The sequence below is a fragment of the Diadema antillarum genome, unplaced genomic scaffold (genome assembly GCF_040938485.1).
Source record: "Diadema antillarum isolate AM-2024a unplaced genomic scaffold, OU_Dant_1.0 scf00000093, whole genome shotgun sequence".
Classification (NCBI taxonomy): Eukaryota; Metazoa; Echinodermata; class Echinoidea; order Diadematoida; family Diadematidae; genus Diadema; species Diadema antillarum.
The window spans coordinates 1822322-1840675 of NW_027270982.1; the positions used below are offsets into that span (position 1 = coordinate 1822322).

At 39.2% G+C, this 18354-nt stretch overlaps 2 protein-coding genes across 2 annotated transcripts in view; one reads left to right on the top strand and one right to left on the bottom strand.

Annotated features, from left to right (window-relative positions):
• Positions 1 to 18354, bottom strand: part of LOC139718362 (origin recognition complex subunit 5-like) — a 299115-nt gene that overhangs the window by 111553 nt on the left and 169208 nt on the right. The gene's annotated exons all lie outside the window — the stretch shown is intronic.
• Positions 1 to 18354, top strand: part of LOC139718367 (leucine-rich repeat serine/threonine-protein kinase 2-like) — a 159747-nt gene that overhangs the window by 18719 nt on the left and 122674 nt on the right. Inside the window, exon 4 of the mRNA XM_071629838.1 lies at positions 17320 to 17399. Within this exon, the coding sequence (XP_071485939.1) occupies positions 17320 to 17399 (80 nt within the window). The remainder of the gene's footprint in view (positions 1 to 17319; positions 17400 to 18354) is intronic.

Sequence of the window (18354 nt, forward strand, 5' to 3'; positions counted from 1 at the left end):
TTCAGGATTGCATTTCTAATCCCTTTTAGAGTTAAAATGGACTGTCCAGACACTGAAATGAGTTTCCTGAATATCAACTGCATACAATATCGCAAAGTGACATTCCATACCACAATTTGTGTCACTGAGTGTGTGACCTGTCACACAGCTCCCAGTCTGCATGAATGCAAGCTTTGCCTCCTCAAATTCGAGACTCCAACTTGACTCGTGCTTTTGGCGGGAATTCTCCCACTTTCAGACCACTTTCACAATATAGCCCCCTACTTGAGTTTGAAGATCTCCTGCTCTAGCTGTGTGTCTCTGCTGTGTGATGTACTTTCTCCCTCTTGCAATTTGTTGACTGTGCATCACAAAACAAACAAAAAAGTCACATCCTTTGATTTCATGTGAGGACTCAAAAAAGGTGAAACGGGTCAACCAAGTCAATATTTAGTTTTTCATATTTTCTTAAAGAGTTATCCTCCTACATTATTCTTAAAAGTCTGTAATCATAAAATGAGTGGGAAAGTGCATTTTCAGTAGGTTTTTCCACAACCCTTTTTTGTAGAGTAGTGAGATCAGTTTATGTCTTAGAGGCCCCTTTTTATTTCTTGATAACCCTTTGCACACTCTTCACTTTCATGTCTGATAACTTTTGAAGGGACGAAGACTGCTTCTAAAGTTGGCATTAATCATGGACAGAATGTGTTAATAGAGCATGCTCAATTTCAATTTAATCTGATAATCCCTTCATTGTTGTTGCTCCAGTGGTTTACACTTGTCTTTTGTCCCATTCATCTCACAGCTTGCACGGTTTGGTAAAGATTAAGCGCTTGGATAGACAGATACAGTAGACCATGTACTTCAGAGCCTCTTTTCTCGGTTCACACTTTTCCAGAGTGTGCACTTTCTTTCCAATATTTAGATAGGTTAGGATAGTCCATTTGAATTGAGATATACATCATTTTAAAGTTTAGAATCTGCTCTTTCAGAATCTGTCCTTAACTAAAAATCCATGTCTGGCGACTTTTGTTTGTTTTGTGATGCAGGGTCACATTGAGCTTTCTCCTGACCAAGTAAGTCTTAAATATGTTTAAAAACTATTAAAGGCTGTAGAAGATGGCACCAGAGAGCATCTATAACCCTTGGAGCTAACCCTTGTCTTAGACCACAAGGAACACTATGTTTCACGCTCGTGATGTACCCTGCTCTATGTGCCATAATATTGTTATACATACAGTACGCGCAATAAGAAACGCCTCCGTCAATTTCGTTTTCCAACGAAAGTTCGTTATCGATCGAGTAGCAACGAAATTTGGACGAAATTTGGACGAAATTTCGTTATCGATCCAGTAGCAACGATTCTGACGCTTTGTGGACGCATTTCACGCACGTCCGCCCGCTCAATTTCGTTCGGCAAATGCGTTGCTCGTTCGGAAAATGCGTGTTCGGAGCTCGGCAGTTTCGTCCAAATTTCGTTAAAAGCGTCCGTGATCCAAGGCGCACATGGAATACAGTACACACGTGTGTGTGTAGTGGCCACATCCACAGCCGCTAGCCGGCAAGAATCACTGCAAGATTAGACTCAACAAGTACTAGTAGTAGCACAGCGGTCGGGAATGAGAACAGTAGACAGGCGTGGAATTCACCTGATTCACATAATACTATTAAGAATGGTAACATGTATACATACATCGATGCCGTTTTCATTGAAGCAATTTGTAAAAGTTTTAGTTTCCCTTACCCTAGCTGTAAAGCAGAGACTCCAACCCAAAGCACCTTCTGATCTGGAGATTCTCCCGCCTGAAACCCCTAGCAAACGGGAGACTCCAACTTGATGTGTGCGAGGCGCGAAGTTCCTAGGGTTCTAGATGCTCTCTGGTGCTATCTAAGGCTTATTTTTTCAACATACGATAGAAATAAGTAAGAAATCCCTTCCAACGGGAGACAAAGAGCCAGGGCGGGAGAAATTAAATTTCAAACGGGAGAACGGGAGATTTTGCAAAAATGGGTTTTCGGCCGGAGATCTCCCGTCGAAAACGGGAGAGTTGGAGTCTCTGGTAAAGTACGGCACCGTTAGCAGATTATTCACTGCATTTGTAAGTCACCTGATACATCACATGTTGGTATGCGGGCTGCATGTAACCAGGTTATGTGCACGTGTGGGAAAGGCGAGTGCGCCGTATGTGCGTCGCAATTGCCATGGCATGGCTCGCTCGGCTGAACGAAACAGAAATGTACGATACATGACAAGACCCAGTATAAGGCCTACTAATTGTTCACGTGTTGTTTTTTGTTTTTTTACAAGCAGAAAATAAACAACTGTTGATCATGAAATAGACTAAATTACCAATCAGAGATCATTCGGGTTCATAGTATTTAAGAGAAATCACGCAATTTTGGCGAGGGTGAACCCACAGGAACCCACAGGAACCTTATCGTAGAATGCCGACCAAAAAGAAAATGGTTTCACTAAAATTGCGTGTACGTAAAATCCATTTGAGTATAGAAAGAAAATTAACCCCCAAAAAGAGGAAAAAAGAAATTAGAAGGATTTGTTCGCCGTTATTTGGTCATTAAATACATTTTCTTTCTTCAGCAATTGCGCGTTACATTGCCCGTTTTTTTATTGAATCAGGGCCCTGTTGCATAAAACCCTTACCGCTGGACTTACCGCTCCTTTCTATGCGGTAAGTCTTAAATCAGCGGTAAATTTTATAATCATTGATGCTGACGGTAGTTACTATTGAAATTCAATGGTAAGTTTTATGCAACGGGCCCCAGAAAAGCAAAAAAAAAAAGTAATATTCAAAACAAGACAATAAGTTTAATTCTTAGTTTGATATCGTTTATTTCTTTATTGGACAGAGAGATAATTCAGACGGTACGTGGAATTTTCAAAGCGACTAATTCAGACTGATTCTTAGTTTGACTTGGCTCTTTCTTTCTTTCTTTTTTTATTTTATTTTTTTTTTTTTGGGGGGGGGGTTGAGGTTCATGTTCGTTGTACCCATGCACCCATAAGGTTCATTAGGACGAAAATGAAACATTCAGATACACGTGACTTCCCTACACGAAAAATAGATGTTCGTAAATGTGATAGTCAAATTATGATTCATAATTCGAAAATGCACGAATGTTTGTGATTGGATAGGTGCGTTATTGTCGGATTAGCAAACCTTCGGAGTACTGTAGTATCGAGCCTGTTGTATTCAAGGATAAACGAACTTTTGAAATAATGAATTTTATATTCAGAGTAAGACAATAAGTTTTATATTCTTATATACCTGTAGTTTGACATCGTTTATTTCCTAGTTGTGAAGCGGGAAGCGAGAGATAATTCTGAAAAGAAGTATATATACAGTCATGCAGACGGAACGTGAAATATTCAAAGCAGCTATGAGATTAAATCTTAAGTTGTTTATTCGTTTGTTTGATTGCTTGTTTGTTGTTATGCTCAAGCGTTGGTGTAATTATATATACATTTTTTTTTTTTTGGGGGGGGGGGAGGCATTTTTGTAGTACCCAATGCACGAAAAGTTCGCTGATGCGAAAGTGATAAAATGTTCCGTAACACGCAAATTCCTTACACCTTGTAGATGTTCGTACCTAGTGTGAAAATAAAATGTATTACTATTATTTTGTTTCCCCCATTGTTCGATGGGTATAGCAAACCTTCGGAGTGTCAATCCTTTCGTTTTCGGATAAACGAACTTCCTTAACTCACAACACCATGTTTCAGAGTAACAAACTAGTCATTATTTTATTCGGGCATTGGGAATAGTTCAGGAATAAAATATAGAAGGGAGGAAAATCTTTAAGGCAAGAATTACGATGGATTCTTAGTTTGAAATCATTTATTCATTTCCGTGGTGTTCATTATTCCGAAAAAAAAGAAAACGGGTGCGCTATTCCGATGGTTACGGCGTTATTTCGAATCCGAAACACGCATATTCCTTGTGCCTATCCATGTTTGTTGATTCGAAAATGTAATCATGCTGCGGGTAATTGCTACAGGGGGCCATATATTGTTTTATTTCTGTCTATTGTTATATTATTATTATCATTATTATCATTATTATTATTATTATTATTATTATTATTATCATTTTTATTATTATTATTATTATCGTCTTTAACATTATTAACCAATGTTTTGATTAACGAGCATTTTGTGGGCTGTTTTTTTTTTTGTTTTGTTTTGTTTTTTTTTGGGGGGGGGGCATTGCCCGATTAGCAAACCTTCGGAGTGTCAATCCTTTTGTTTTCGGACGAACGAACTTCCTTACCTCAGAAGAAGAAATCAGTGTAACAAACTAGTCATTATTTTATTCGGGCATTGGGAATAGTTCAGGAAAGAAATATAGAAGGGAGGAATCCGAAACACGCATATTCCGTGGTGCTTATACGTCATGTTTATTGATATGCTGCGGCTAAGGGCCTATTGGAGGTCGTTATACCTTTCGTTTGGTGTACGATTTCTTTCGTTTCATATCACTTTATTTGTTCCTTTCATATTCTGAAATATTTAAAGGTAATCTTTCAATTGCCTCGCACTGTGTATATATACATGCATTTTCGTAACGGCGATTTCGCGCTTTGCTGCAGTATTTCGAAGGGTGTTTGATGCCAGCCGCTTCGGTGTGCTCTGTGGTAATGTTTATGTGGTTGTCAGGGAGGTTGTTGATACTTTGTCTGTTGACATTTATTTTCGTACAGGCATGGGCGGATCCAGGAATTCTGTACAGGAGGGGGGAGGGGCGCAACTAATATTTCTGGTGCCACTTCCGGGTTTCACTTCTATTTTTTTTTTTTCCACGATAAATAAAGGGGGCGTGCGCCTCATGCGCCCCCTCTGGATCTGCCACTGCTACGTGTTTATCTCGAGTGATGGTGATCGTGTTTCTAAATGTTTATAAAAAAAAAGGACAAAATTATCCGAGTGATGCCTGATGATAGTGCAAGTGATGATAATCAACGATGCTGATGTAAAAGACGGCTTGCTGTGGATGCTGAGCGTACGTGCCCTTCGTTTATTTAAATAAGTTTTCCCTCTTTTACTCTTCTTTCCCCTCCCAAGAATGATAAAAAAAGAAAATACCTACACCTCACAACAAAAGGAACCACGTGTGAACAACCATCGTTAAGTTCAATCGAAATGTTCATTATTAGCAAAGAATAAGGGGAAAACACGAGTGACGGAAAATGATAGAAGCGACGAGATTGTCTTCTTGTGTATAATGCGGTCTCTTGGGATTGGAAAAACCCCACCCTCTCCCTTTGTGGAAATTTCCACAAAACCAGGTGCGTGCCAGACCCCAGGTGCCAGACGAAAGAATGCGCGCATTTGGTGTAGTATATCGATCGAAGAACTCGCGGGTGAGTTGAGTTAAAGGAATCATTGCAAAGATGTTCTGATGTTCTGGTTCCCGAACTGTAAAAAGGAATTGATTAATCACTCAAAAATGCAATCACAGATTTATATGTGTCGTAGTCCGGCTTTCACGTGGGACGGTAAAACCACTACACTTTCACTCTAATGTAGGATATAACTGAAATAGCTGAATTTATTTACAATTTGATAACAAACTCTGGATCAAAACTTGTAACACAAAGACCTAAGACTGTGTTGACGACTGTCAAACATATGAACTGGTAAACAATGTGGTAAAGTCTGTTTCGAAGACTGCAATGGACCGCTTGAACACTATGTTTAACACGTTGACCTCTAAAAGAGACCACGTCCACTAAAGGAGATGATCCTCTAAAAGAGATGTTCCTTTACACAAGAGACGACCTGAAGACGACGTTCATTTAAAGACTGCGTCCTTTAAAAGTTGACATCCAAAGTTCTCGTCCACTAAAAGACGAATATAAGACAACGATCACTAGAAGAGACCACGTCCACTAAAGGAGATGATCATCTAAAAGAGACCTTGTTCACTCGTAAAAGAGATGACCTCTAAACAAGAGAAGAGACCTTGTCCTTACAATAGACGACCCCCAACTGTCTCCTCATCGCTCTGGTTTTCCAACCAGCTGAGTAACCAAGTCCTTCATTCAGCTCTCCTGAGCTCCTGGGAGGTTCCACCTCTCAGTACTTGGCTACTACTCAAGCTCTCCCAGTGTTCCATATTACTCCACAGAGTGAACAGTTCATCTTGTACAATTAAACTTCTTTGCATTGTACTCTAAAACTCCACTGTTTCATATAAACTCTGTAATATAAATCAACTATTATATACAGATGAATCATTGTTTACAAGACAATAATTCTACAAACTTATGAACACACAACCAAAGAACTTAGTTTTTGTGATGTATGAACATTTATGTTCACACTTGAATGACTACCCTGGGAGTCATGCATATTCATGAGGATGATGAATATTCATGCATTTCATTGCAACACACAAATTCAGTAGTCAGCTGATATAGGTGTAGGAATGAAGAGCGCACTATGCTTCCATTAAACATGAATACAACTCACAATTATATCTTCCCCAGGATATAACCAACATTTCTCCTTAATGAGAAATAAAACAAATTTGTCATTCTGTTACTTGTGCTCCTGGATGGCAAAATCAATCAACCATTCATGAAATTGTCTTGTTAAGATTTGTGAAAATCATTCACATTACCACAATCCATCCTGACAAATAACATTCGTCCGCGAATGTCAGTATAGCTACGTACAATATCAAATGAATTATCAATTGTATAACAACACACATAACTGACAGGCTTATTTCAGAGCTGACTTTGGTAATCTTGTAGGATTACTATGCTTTCCTTTAGTTGCTCTGTTAGATCTCCTGAGAGATTTCATAGTTACTTCATCCGAAGTTCTAATGTCTTGCCATTCTGACAAAGGATAGACCACAAAAGGACACTCATTGTCTTGTTCGTCATCACTACTTTCACTTAACGATGTATTGACATTGTGCAGGTGAAGCACTCACGGATGTATTGACGAACATCTTTGCGCATCCCAGGCCAAAAACATCTTGTTCTGAGTAGTGCAAGGTTTGTCTTACTAACTCCTTGGTGGCCCCATTTATCGTGAACTGCCTCCAAAATGATGCTTCGCATGTCGTTTGGAACCAACAGTTGAGTCAGTGTGTCACCATTACTTGCCTGTATCTGCCGATATAGTACTCCATCGACGAGTACAAGTTTGCTCCATTCTCTCAACCAGCTTTTCACTTCTGGCGACTCCTTAGGCAACTCATCTCCAGGTTGCCAATGAGTTTCAACACATTGCTTCACAACGTGAAGGACATCATCTTTCTCCTGCAGTTTGGCTAACTCATCCAAACTAAGTGAAGGAAAAATGCCAGGAACAAAGTCACTCTTATGATCCTCATGCCCTTCATTTGTATGTGCTGCTACCTCCACTGGTACTGCACTTCCCAACATCGCTGCTTGTATGCTGATACCCGACGTATCATCCACCTCATTAGCAGGATGTCGACTCAGTGCATCTGCACAATGGTTAGTCTGTCCAGACCGGTATCTGATGTCCAAGTCAAATGGTGCAAGTTGGGCCATCCAACGTTGCTCGGTAGCCCCCAGATTGGCTGTCTGTAAGTTGGCAAGTGGACTGTGATCAGTCAGTACAACTACATGACCATCCATCAAGTACTCCTTGAATTTATCCGCTATGGCCCACTTAAGTCCAAGCAATTCTAGCTTGAAAGTAGAGTAGTCTGGATAGTTGCGTTCGGCTTTCCGCAGTCCTCTGCTCGCATACGCAATTGGGTGTAGAAGTCCATCTTCATCGTACTGTGCCAAGCAAGCACCAAGACCCTTCAAAGAAGCATCAACTTCAACCACAAAGTCCTTACCGAACTGAGGATAACTCAACACTGGTGCAGATGACAATGCTCTCTTCAGTCCATCGAAGGAGATTTCTGCCTCATCTGTCCATCTGAATATCCTTGTTCCCTTTGTGTTGTGCCTTTTGACCTTCTTTGACGTAGACTTCTGTGCCCCACCTACTATCTCATGCAAAGGTGCTGCCATTGTAGCAAATCCTGGAACAAAGCAGCGATAGTCAGACGCTAAACCGAGGAATGACCGCAATTCCTCCACGGTTGTCGGGACAGGCCATTTGACTATCTTCTCAACTTTCTCTGGATCCACAGATATTCCCTGTGATGTGACGACATGTCCATGGCGTTTGACTTCCTCCTGAAGAAAGTGACATTTCTTTCCTGCCTCGAGGGTCTTTTCAACCAGATTCCAACCTGGCATGTCCTGCACCCCTCTGTCCTCCATAAGGGCTTTTAGGGCATTACATCCCAAAATTACAGGAAATTCACGTCTCTGTTTGGAACAGACCTGATCACTTACTACCAAGAATCCTACTTGTTCAACCTTTTCGTCAATGACCACTGGAGCTCTCACATAGCCCACTATGGGAATGATATTTCCAGTTACTCCAGTCACTTTCACTCCACTGCCTGTACCATCGAGTGGACCTAAGGAGGACTTCAACTTTTCCTCATAGTAGCTGACTGGAATTAGACTGGTCTCTGCTCCAGTGTCTAGTATGCACCCAGTAGATACACCAGCAATTGTTGCTTCCATCGTTGGACTTTCAACAATCAGATCAGAAATGACATCACCTGTTCCTGTGTCATGTACCGCCTTCACCTCTGCTTCTGTTTTCCTCTTGTTCTCATCTTTAACTTCCTTTGGACAGTCACGACGGATATGCCCAGTTTCTCTGCATCCAAAACAAACTGTGGGTGATTGACAGTCACTCTTGACATGCCCTTTCTGTCCACAGTTGGAGCACCATTTCTCCTGTTTCTTCTGACGCTGCTGAACACCTGAGTTCCGCTTCATCTCGGCAACCACTTTCACCACTTCTTGTAGTGTCTCCTTTAGTCCCGAGATTTCGTCTTGTAGGTGTTGTATGCACACGTTATCAGGTGATGTGATCCTCGCCGCTTCTACCTCACATTCCCTGATCATAACTCTAGATGGTAGAATGCTGTCGTCCTGGAACAGTTCTAGCACCTCCTTTCTCATGACAAGAAATGATTTTCCGGCCGTATCTAGTGCTGTGCGTCTGATCTCCCTCTTTACTTGTTTGTCTTGTACACCTTGGATGAATCTTTCTCGTAGTGTACTGTCTCGCAGTTGACACAAAGCTGCCTGCTCATCAGTGGATGCAACCGATTCCATTCGATCGTATATCTTGATCAGTGCACTACTATATGCTGCGAGTGATTCCCCTTCCTGTTGAATACGACTGTGCAACTGACTTGTAAGAGACTGCACCGTTTCACGAAGAGCGAATCTAGACTTCAAAGCGGATTTCAGACATTCATAATTTTCTCTCTCATTTTGCTCCAGACAGAGAATTTCATCTTTTGCTGATCCAGCCAAATGAGATACCAATGCCTGTACCCTCTCTCTGCCTTGCAACTTATAGAATGAGCAGTATTCTTCGAACTCGTCAAGCCATTCAGTGATCGTTGTGTCTCCAGGTTTCACTGAAATACCTTTGAACTTGGACAGTTTGATTGCAGGAACTACTCTAGTGGCAGAAAGACTCTGAAAAGCTCCAGTGAGAGCAGCTATCATTTCAGAAATACCAGAGCTGTTAGCATCTCCAGCTCCTACTCCTCCAGTATCAGTATCACGAGGCATGCTGCTGATTTACGTGGAGAGAAATAATAATACACAATTGTATACACAGAGTATCAAATACACAATTAATGACTTAATTATCTACTAGTCACAATTGTATAATGTTCACAAAGTCTCTTCCTCGACGACTATCCCGACGATTCCTTATCGTCTATCGTCAACACCGACGAAGATTTCCAACACAGTTGAGGGTCGCTGTTCATCACTTTGTTCAAGCATTTTAAACGTTGTCTTGCGTCTTATCAACCAATCCAGTCTATTCAGTATATCCCACTCCTGACACCAATGTCGTAGTCCGGCTTTCACGTGGGACGGTAAAACCACTACACTTTCACTCTAATGTAGGATATAACTGAAATAGCTGAATTTATTTACAATTTGATAACAAACTCTGGATCAAAACTTGTAACACAAAGACCTAAGACTGTGTTGACGACTGTCAAACATATGAACTGGTAAACAATGTGGTAAAGTCTGTTTCGAAGACTGCAATGGACCGCTTGAACACTATGTTTAACACGTTGACCTCTAAAAGAGACCACGTCCACTAAAGGAGATGATCCTCTAAAAGAGATGTTCCTTTACACAAGAGACGACCTGAAGACGACGTTCATTTAAAGACTGCGTCCTTTAAAAGTTGACATCCAAAGTTCTCGTCCACTAAAAGACGAATATAAGACAACGATCACTAGAAGAGACCACGTCCACTAAAGGAGATGATCATCTAAAAGAGACCTTGTTCACTCGTAAAAGAGATGACCTCTAAACAAGAGAAGAGACCTTGTCCTTACAATAGACGACCCCCAACTGTCTCCTCATCGCTCTGGTTTTCCAACCAGCTGAGTAACCAAGTCCTTCATTCAGCTCTCCTGAGCTCCTGGGAGGTTCCACCTCTCAGTACTTGGCTACTACTCAAGCTCTCCCAGTGTTCCATATTACTCCACAGAGTGAACAGTTCATCTTGTACAATTAAACTTCTTTGCATTGTACTCTAAAACTCCACTTTTCATATAAACTCTGTAATATAAATCAACTATTATATACAGATGAATCATTGTTTACAAGACAATAATTCTACAAACTTATGAACACACAACCAAAGAACTTAGTTTTTGTGATGTATGAACATTTATGTTCACACTTGAATGACTACCCTGGGAGTCATGCATATTCATGAGGATGATGAATATTCATGCATTTCATTGCAACACACAAATTCAGTAGTCAGCTGATATAGGTGTAGGAATGAAGAGCGCACTATGCTTCCATTAAACATGAATACAACTCACAATTATATCTTCCCCAGGATATAACCAACATTTCTCCTTAATGAGAAATAAAACAAATTTGTCATTCTGTTACTTGTGCTCCTGGATGGCAAAATCAATCAACCATTCATGAAATTGTCTTGTTAAGATTTGTGAAAATCATTCACATTACCACATATGAAAAGTCTCATATGCCTAGACAAATTCACTGAGATGTCCTATGTGATGCAGCCACCACCCGATTAAACGGCAAAATCATGACAATAAAATTTCACGCTCATCAAAACTGCCTATTACTTTTCATATGAATTTTGGTTATCAACACTCGTTCGTGGATTTGTTTGTTTGCATGTTTTGTGTGTATTATTCCTCGATCCTGAAAGACGTAATAATTATTCGCATCGAACGTAAACTGTTTACCGTAACTAAGCCTATGGCGCATTCGATCCATTCAACTTGCAGTAACCTTTAAGGCAGTACAACTGTAAGTAGCACATGGTGCATTCTTTTGAACCACGTGTTTCGCATATCGGCACATCCAAACACATTAGCGATCGTCCTTATGACAAACTTTCCGATTACAGTCAGGGGAGAAGAAATCGTAATACTGTACATGTACTTACGAAAGTGATTATGCTTAAGATCAAATAAAATGAAGAAGTTTGAAAACAACTTGGCAACACTCAATCAAGTTTTGCATTCTCTCACACAAAAGCTCTCTTGAGAAAATGAAAGCATTCCCTCTCCCCTGCTAGATAATGGAAGTTTTCATTACTAGCCCAGCAAGTTTTGGGAGTGTACATGAATGTTTTTAGGATAGAGTCAAAAGGGACCTAAGTTTTCGATCATAGCAGAATCTTCGTCAGAAGCAAACTGGCAAATAGGCAGAAAAAGCAACCACACACGTGTAAAGCGACTTCACACAACAAGAACAGTCAGGAACAGGCAAGGGACAAGGAACAAAGAAAACAAAAGGAGAGGGTAGGATGTCATGGGCAAGGAGCCCAACAGGTAAAGGGAGGGGGATTAGAGCAGGAGGATGGACAGACAAAAGGCAGGGGAAGGTTAGTAATGGTCGTGAGGGCCAGGGGGCAACCATTGAAGGAAAAGGATGAATATGGAGGCAACATCAAACAAGATAAGGAACAACAGAGAGACAAAGAAAGGTAAAGAGTGAAATAGCAACAGCAAAGGGGGGGGGGGGGTGAGCAAACAGCAAGCCCTAGAAAGGATCTGTACAAGTACCAAGAGGAGGCAACAAAATGAAAGTTAGAGTCAATCAACAAATGCAATTAACCATATCAAAGTATGGTAATATTAATACAGCAATAATGATGATATTGACAAAACAAATTAGAATAATCATTAAAGCACATAAAAAAAGGGGGGACACAAAGTCCATGGGAGAGAAAATGTATACTTGCAAAGCAAGTATCAATAGGCAAATTAAATACGTTTCAAAGAGCTGGTTCATATGAAATCACCTTTGATTTATGATTTTACAAACAAGAATTTTCATCGCTTACTTATTTCTTTTATTACTTTAGTAATGTCATGATATTTCATGATGGTATGTGTTCTGTCTTTACATGGCAAGATAGGGGTTTTTTTTTTCATCCAGGGTCAAAAGAAGAAAGTGATAGAAAGATAACTGAAAGGATAGAATGGAACACCTACTCAGCAGGCAACACTAAAACAGCCCCCAGGGCCAGGCCATGTCGTCAGTGTCACTCTCGTCTTAGATCATTACAGGCCTACATTGTACATGTATAGGCTACTCGTTTCGTACTCGTCATCGCCAACGTCATGATGGTCGGTCACACGAAATAAATTGCATCATCATAAGAGCTCTTATATCAACACCACTAGATAGTGTAGATTCATTATCATTATCACTATCATTCCAGTCGATCTCATCCACCGCGAAACCCTCAAAATCCTCAAAATCATCGTGGTTAATACTCTCACAAAACACATCTGTAAACGATTCAGACATCGCAGACCTAGCTACACATCTTGCACACAAAAATGAAATGGAGGTGGAAAACTACGATGAATACACTAAAAATATCGACGATGGCATTTTACCGTAGCAGAAAATACACAGAGTATCTTGCACCGGAAAAAAAAATGGATGTGGAAAACTACGATGAGGAAAACTAGGGTGAAAACCCGATGCGTGAAGACGAACGATGAAGACACTTTACGGTAAAAATACTTACACGGAAACAAACGAGTGGGTACGATATTCTCGCACACACGAAGATAATCGACACATCGTTCAATCGAAAAACTCAACAAACACTCGAACAAAAACTCACCCCAAATTGTGGCAAACACGGTAATCACTTAATAAAAATGAGAAAAAATACTCTCTAAAGTATGATTGTACTCTGAAAAGAAAGGGATACAATGATACGAAAGCAAAAGAGAGAAAATGAGAGAAATGGACGGGAAACCTAGAGAACTTCGACGAAAGAAGAGCTAGCAATTCGCGATTAGAGCTAACTTTCCTGTGTGTGTGTGATCGCGTGTAAAGGGTTGAAAGCGTTGAAAGCGCTGAAAGCGTTGAATGCGTCCACAGCTTCGGAAAAGCGTTCGGGGATTTCGTTGAATTCGTTGAATTCGTCCAAAATCCGTCCATGAAGTCTGGACGCAAAAAGCGTTGAAAACGTCCCCGACGAAATCAACAACGAAAAAAGCGTTGGGACGAAATTTGGACGCACTTTCGTCGGGCGTTTTCTATTGCGCGTACTGTATGTTCGTATGATCAGTCTATGGTTTGCTACAGGGTCCAGGCAGAAGAATCTCCATTTTGAGAGTTGCTTGGGTTGGAGTCTCTGCAAATTTATATCAAGAGGTACATGTACTAGTAAATCTGTGATCTTGTAGACTACAGAACAAGGCAACAAGAACTGATCAAAATCTCAACTGGAGTGTACCTCTCCACCATGATGTTGGCCAAGCATGGTTTGTGATACATGTTTTGGATAAATGCAATTATTGGAACTTTGAGTTTTGTTTACCAACAAGGGCTGTTGTTACTTGTGCAGATACTAAGATTAACATTCTTTTTTTCAAGTTCATTCCTCTTAGTAGTTTTGCACACTGGAGGATTCTTACTGAAGATTAAGTTGTCATAAAAAAAATAATGAATTGGAAAAAAAAATCCATAATAAAAACTTATTTGTTCATTGAATAGTCTCATGTCTCATGTCTAACCATTCTGAAACAATACTTTTTTATTTCTTTTTTCTGTTTTTTTCCTAGCGCATAAAGACATTTAATGCGTTATGAATATTGTGAATTATGGGATTAAGTAACAGTAGTAAAAGAAAAGTGGCAAAACACACAGACAAGAATAATCAGGAAGTAAAACAGGGTGTTTAAAAGTGGATGATTTTTGAGAAATTTATAGCCTTTTGAATCTTATTGAGTAATGGTCCAACATCGTGCCCCATATATCGCGCAAGTGGTAATCATACTTTTTGGCATATCGTCATGTGGTCAAACGTGCGTCAACTGAATATACAAATGCGTGTGGATTAGCATGAAATCAAAGGAGATTTCTTGTAATCTGGTTGCTCAATGTCCATCCCATATGTGCGTCTATGAAATTCAGATATCTTTATAGTAGCGCCAGATGGAAAAAAAAAACAAACAAACTTAAAACCATCTGACATACAGACAAGTAAGATAATGATATTTAATGGTTATCAGGCCATAGTCAAAGGAAACGACGACTGATTATGAAAGGAAACTACTTCCTTGTACAAACCACTTGCAGACCACATAAAATTGATGAATATTAGGGTGATTCCGTGCTGTAAGTGGTGTTTCACTGGTCAGTCAGCCTTAAGTCAAGATAATACCTCCATATTTGTCTCAGTTACAATTAATACAAACACTTGCAGCTCAAACTCTCAAACATGTATGAGAAATATATCATTGATGAAAATAAGAACACACAAAAAGAAGAAAAAATGGCTTTCTACCTGTAGCAGCAGAGTTTTCCTCAATAACCCCAAAAATGACTTATCAAGTTTTAATCTCCATTTGTTTAAAGAAGTACAGCATACTGTCCTTACATGTATTGAATGAAATACGCACAATACACAAAAATTGAAGTGTAGCTAGAGATGCCAGAGATGCTATACACATTTCTCTTTATGGTTTTATATTTATGATTAATTGCACACTGCAGTGTTACTGTACAAACTGTAGATTATAAAATGTACAGAGAGCAATACTGTCCTTTAGAAAAGAGAAGAGAGGAGGAGGTATTTCCTTTTTGACAATAGTAATAATGATAATTTAACAATCAGAGACTTCTTTTCCAAGAATGATATTTTGATAGAATAAATGTCAATATCTATTGACCAGAATTACAGAAAACAAATTGTAGAATAGGGCTTTTAGATACAATGTACAATGTACTTGTATGAGATTGAAAATTTATGACTTCTCTGTGGAACAATATATGTTATATGTTTGCACATAAGATGGAGGAGAAGTTGTGTCAATATTAAGTAGTGGTAGAATGCTATATATTAATAGAAGTATACTTTATTATTTGTAGGTGGTCTCGATAGTTTCATGTGGGTCATAAGATTGTGTATAAAAATAAGGAATAGCTTGAAATCCCCAGTATAGTTTTAAGTATTACAACTTTAGACATGACAAAACTTGTTGTTCTCAGGTCAATACAGAAGCAAAAATGTGTCACACGATATTCAAAAGTGTAGTTTAGCTTCCTAGTAAACGTGATTGAAATTTCCAATTCACAGAGAGAGAGAGAAAAAGAAGAAGAATAGAATATAAAGCATGATAGATATGTTTGTCATTTTGATTTTGTTACCATCTATAGAGGGCAGCATATAAATCAACCAAATCTTCAAGTTTCAAACTGCATAACTTTTTGAACAATCTATCTGACTTTTCCAAAAGTTTTGCTGGGTATGGCACTGTAGTCAATCTTTCCACTTTTGCTAAGTTCCATGGTTTACCAAGATGTGTTTAGGGGAAAATTTGCCTTTTAAATTTCTTGAACTTTAAAAAAAAAAAAAAAAAAAAAAAAAAAAAAAAAAAAAAAAAAATTGGTGTACCTGAAGATTGTAAAGTTGTTTGTAGATCTATCAAATTTGTTCCAGAAACTCTTCCAAGGTTGTAACTCAGCTTTGATTTGTTGTGTTTTAATTGTGGTGGAGTATAAACTTTACCTCGTAATTTCTGTTACTCAACTATGAAGAATTTGCTGAAAATTAATTACTAGTATTGATATAATGATAGCTACCAAATATGGAGTGTCCTTTGTGATGAAACAAAGTACAATGTAGTTCTGAAACCCCCATATGTAGTGAAAAGTGGCTGTCTCATGAATTTGATCTGTAGTGGTCAACTGAGTTTAGATTCTAATAATTTGAGAGACATATTTCAGATGAATTACTGTCCCTTTGGTGAGGCTTTTGACTTATCATCACCTTTAATGATGGAGTCTAGTGGACTTTTAATAAAGTTTTCCCTCACCGTGCTTGGGTGACCGGGTGTGACGCCTTCCAGTAGAGGTGACGCGTCCATCGGGCGGAGCCGAAATTAACCCATGATGCAGGGACCGTCTCTACGTCTTGTCTCTACTGAGGCCCATTGGGTGCACATATGCTGTGGGTCTCGCAGCGCAAGCCTCTACCAAGAGGCCGATTGGTGTAGGAAGTTGCCACAAAATGTAGCAGCCAAAAACTTGTGTCTTCTGGCTATCTCTGTCTCGTTTGATGGTTGAGAATTTGTGGAGGCCGGTATTTAATCGGATGCCCAACAGAATGTTGGCTATAATGCACTGTGGTGTCAGCAGCATGCTTTCTTCTAATGATGAAAGGAGAAGGGTTTGAGTGCCCTCTATTGCACGTGTGCTGAGTGTAAAGCCAAGTTTCTTTCTGGCGGCAATCATGAAGTTGTTTCTCTGCATTATGCAGGTGAGTTGCAGCAACAGCACCCCAGTGAAGTCATGTTAACGTTATCGGCAAGTCTGGACAGTTGCAGAATGATGGAAGTGTTGCTTGTGTTTCCTTGAAAGAAATGACCGTTCTGTTCTCTCGTTTGACCAATCATGCAATTCATGTTATTGAGTGATTGGATATACACTGTGTAGTAGACTGAAAAGGAGATTCAAGAATGTTCATTTGAAATTAATGTACTACCGGTATTTTCAAACCATGATGGATTTTAATGTCAACATGTACATGCAGTTTGTTGTCTTATTCACACATGTTTTGTTTAATTATACAAAGTTGAGTGAGTATGAGATGTAGAAGGATGCAGGTTATGATTGCAATATTGTAGTTGTTGTTTTTTTTTTTAAGATGAGATGAAACATTCTGGCATTTGTCATGTTTTGTCTATCGTGTTCTTCCAGGCTGGATGCAATGCGCTGGCTACCATGATGCAAGTGAGCGACAAACTCACCGATCTTGTGCAGAAGAAAAACATACACAGGTAAGGAAGGCCCTAGGCTGGGTGTTTCCTGCAGGGGGAAATGGCAGCGCGGAAGTACTTCACTTCCATGCAGACATTAAATGTGTGATAACCCCACCAGAGTGCAGACCTCGCAAAACTGAAAGTGAAAAGCTGGTCCTTGATTCTGTTGACTTTGATGAGTGGAGTTATAATATCAAACGAATGAAACGATAGAAGCTTACTATATTAAAATCAGACAATAAATGTTTTAAAAAATGAATACTAAGGTTTCACAAGTGGCAACAGAACAGCGAGAAGTGTTACTTCTTGTTCTACACATATGTATGTAAATTATATGAAAATGATGATGGCTTGCCCATACAAGTATCCTATTGGCCAGGCCTGCACACAAATTTTAATTTTATCAGGATTAGTGCTAATCTACTCAATCTCCTTTATTTATTTTTTCAGATGTCCAAAAGTGTCATTTTTGTTGTGAACTTTAGTATCAGTTCCATTCTTACTTCTCACCGAATTTTGATAAGATTGCTGTCATTAGATTATGATCGCATTATTTGACTGGTTTCAAGAAATTCAACTTGAACTTTGCATAGATCTTAACTTCAAGTGTGTGATGTATAATGTAAATACTGAGACTTGCATGTAGAGTGCAGATCTGATGAGATCTGAACCCTATTAAAACAGAAGTACTTGGCCCCTATGATATCATCCTGTTTTATTTATATAATATTGGGTGCACTTGAGTGGTATATCAGATATATTGCATTCATCAACAGGAATATTGCACGAGTCGAAGACGAGTGCAATATTCATGTTGATGAATGCAATATATCTGATATACCACGAAAGAAATCCAATATCATTATTATCATACATACAAACCACTTTCCACGACAACACCACATTCAATTTCAAAAAATAAAAAATAAAATGAAAAAGGGTTTCACTCACATTCGACATGAAAGTGATCAAA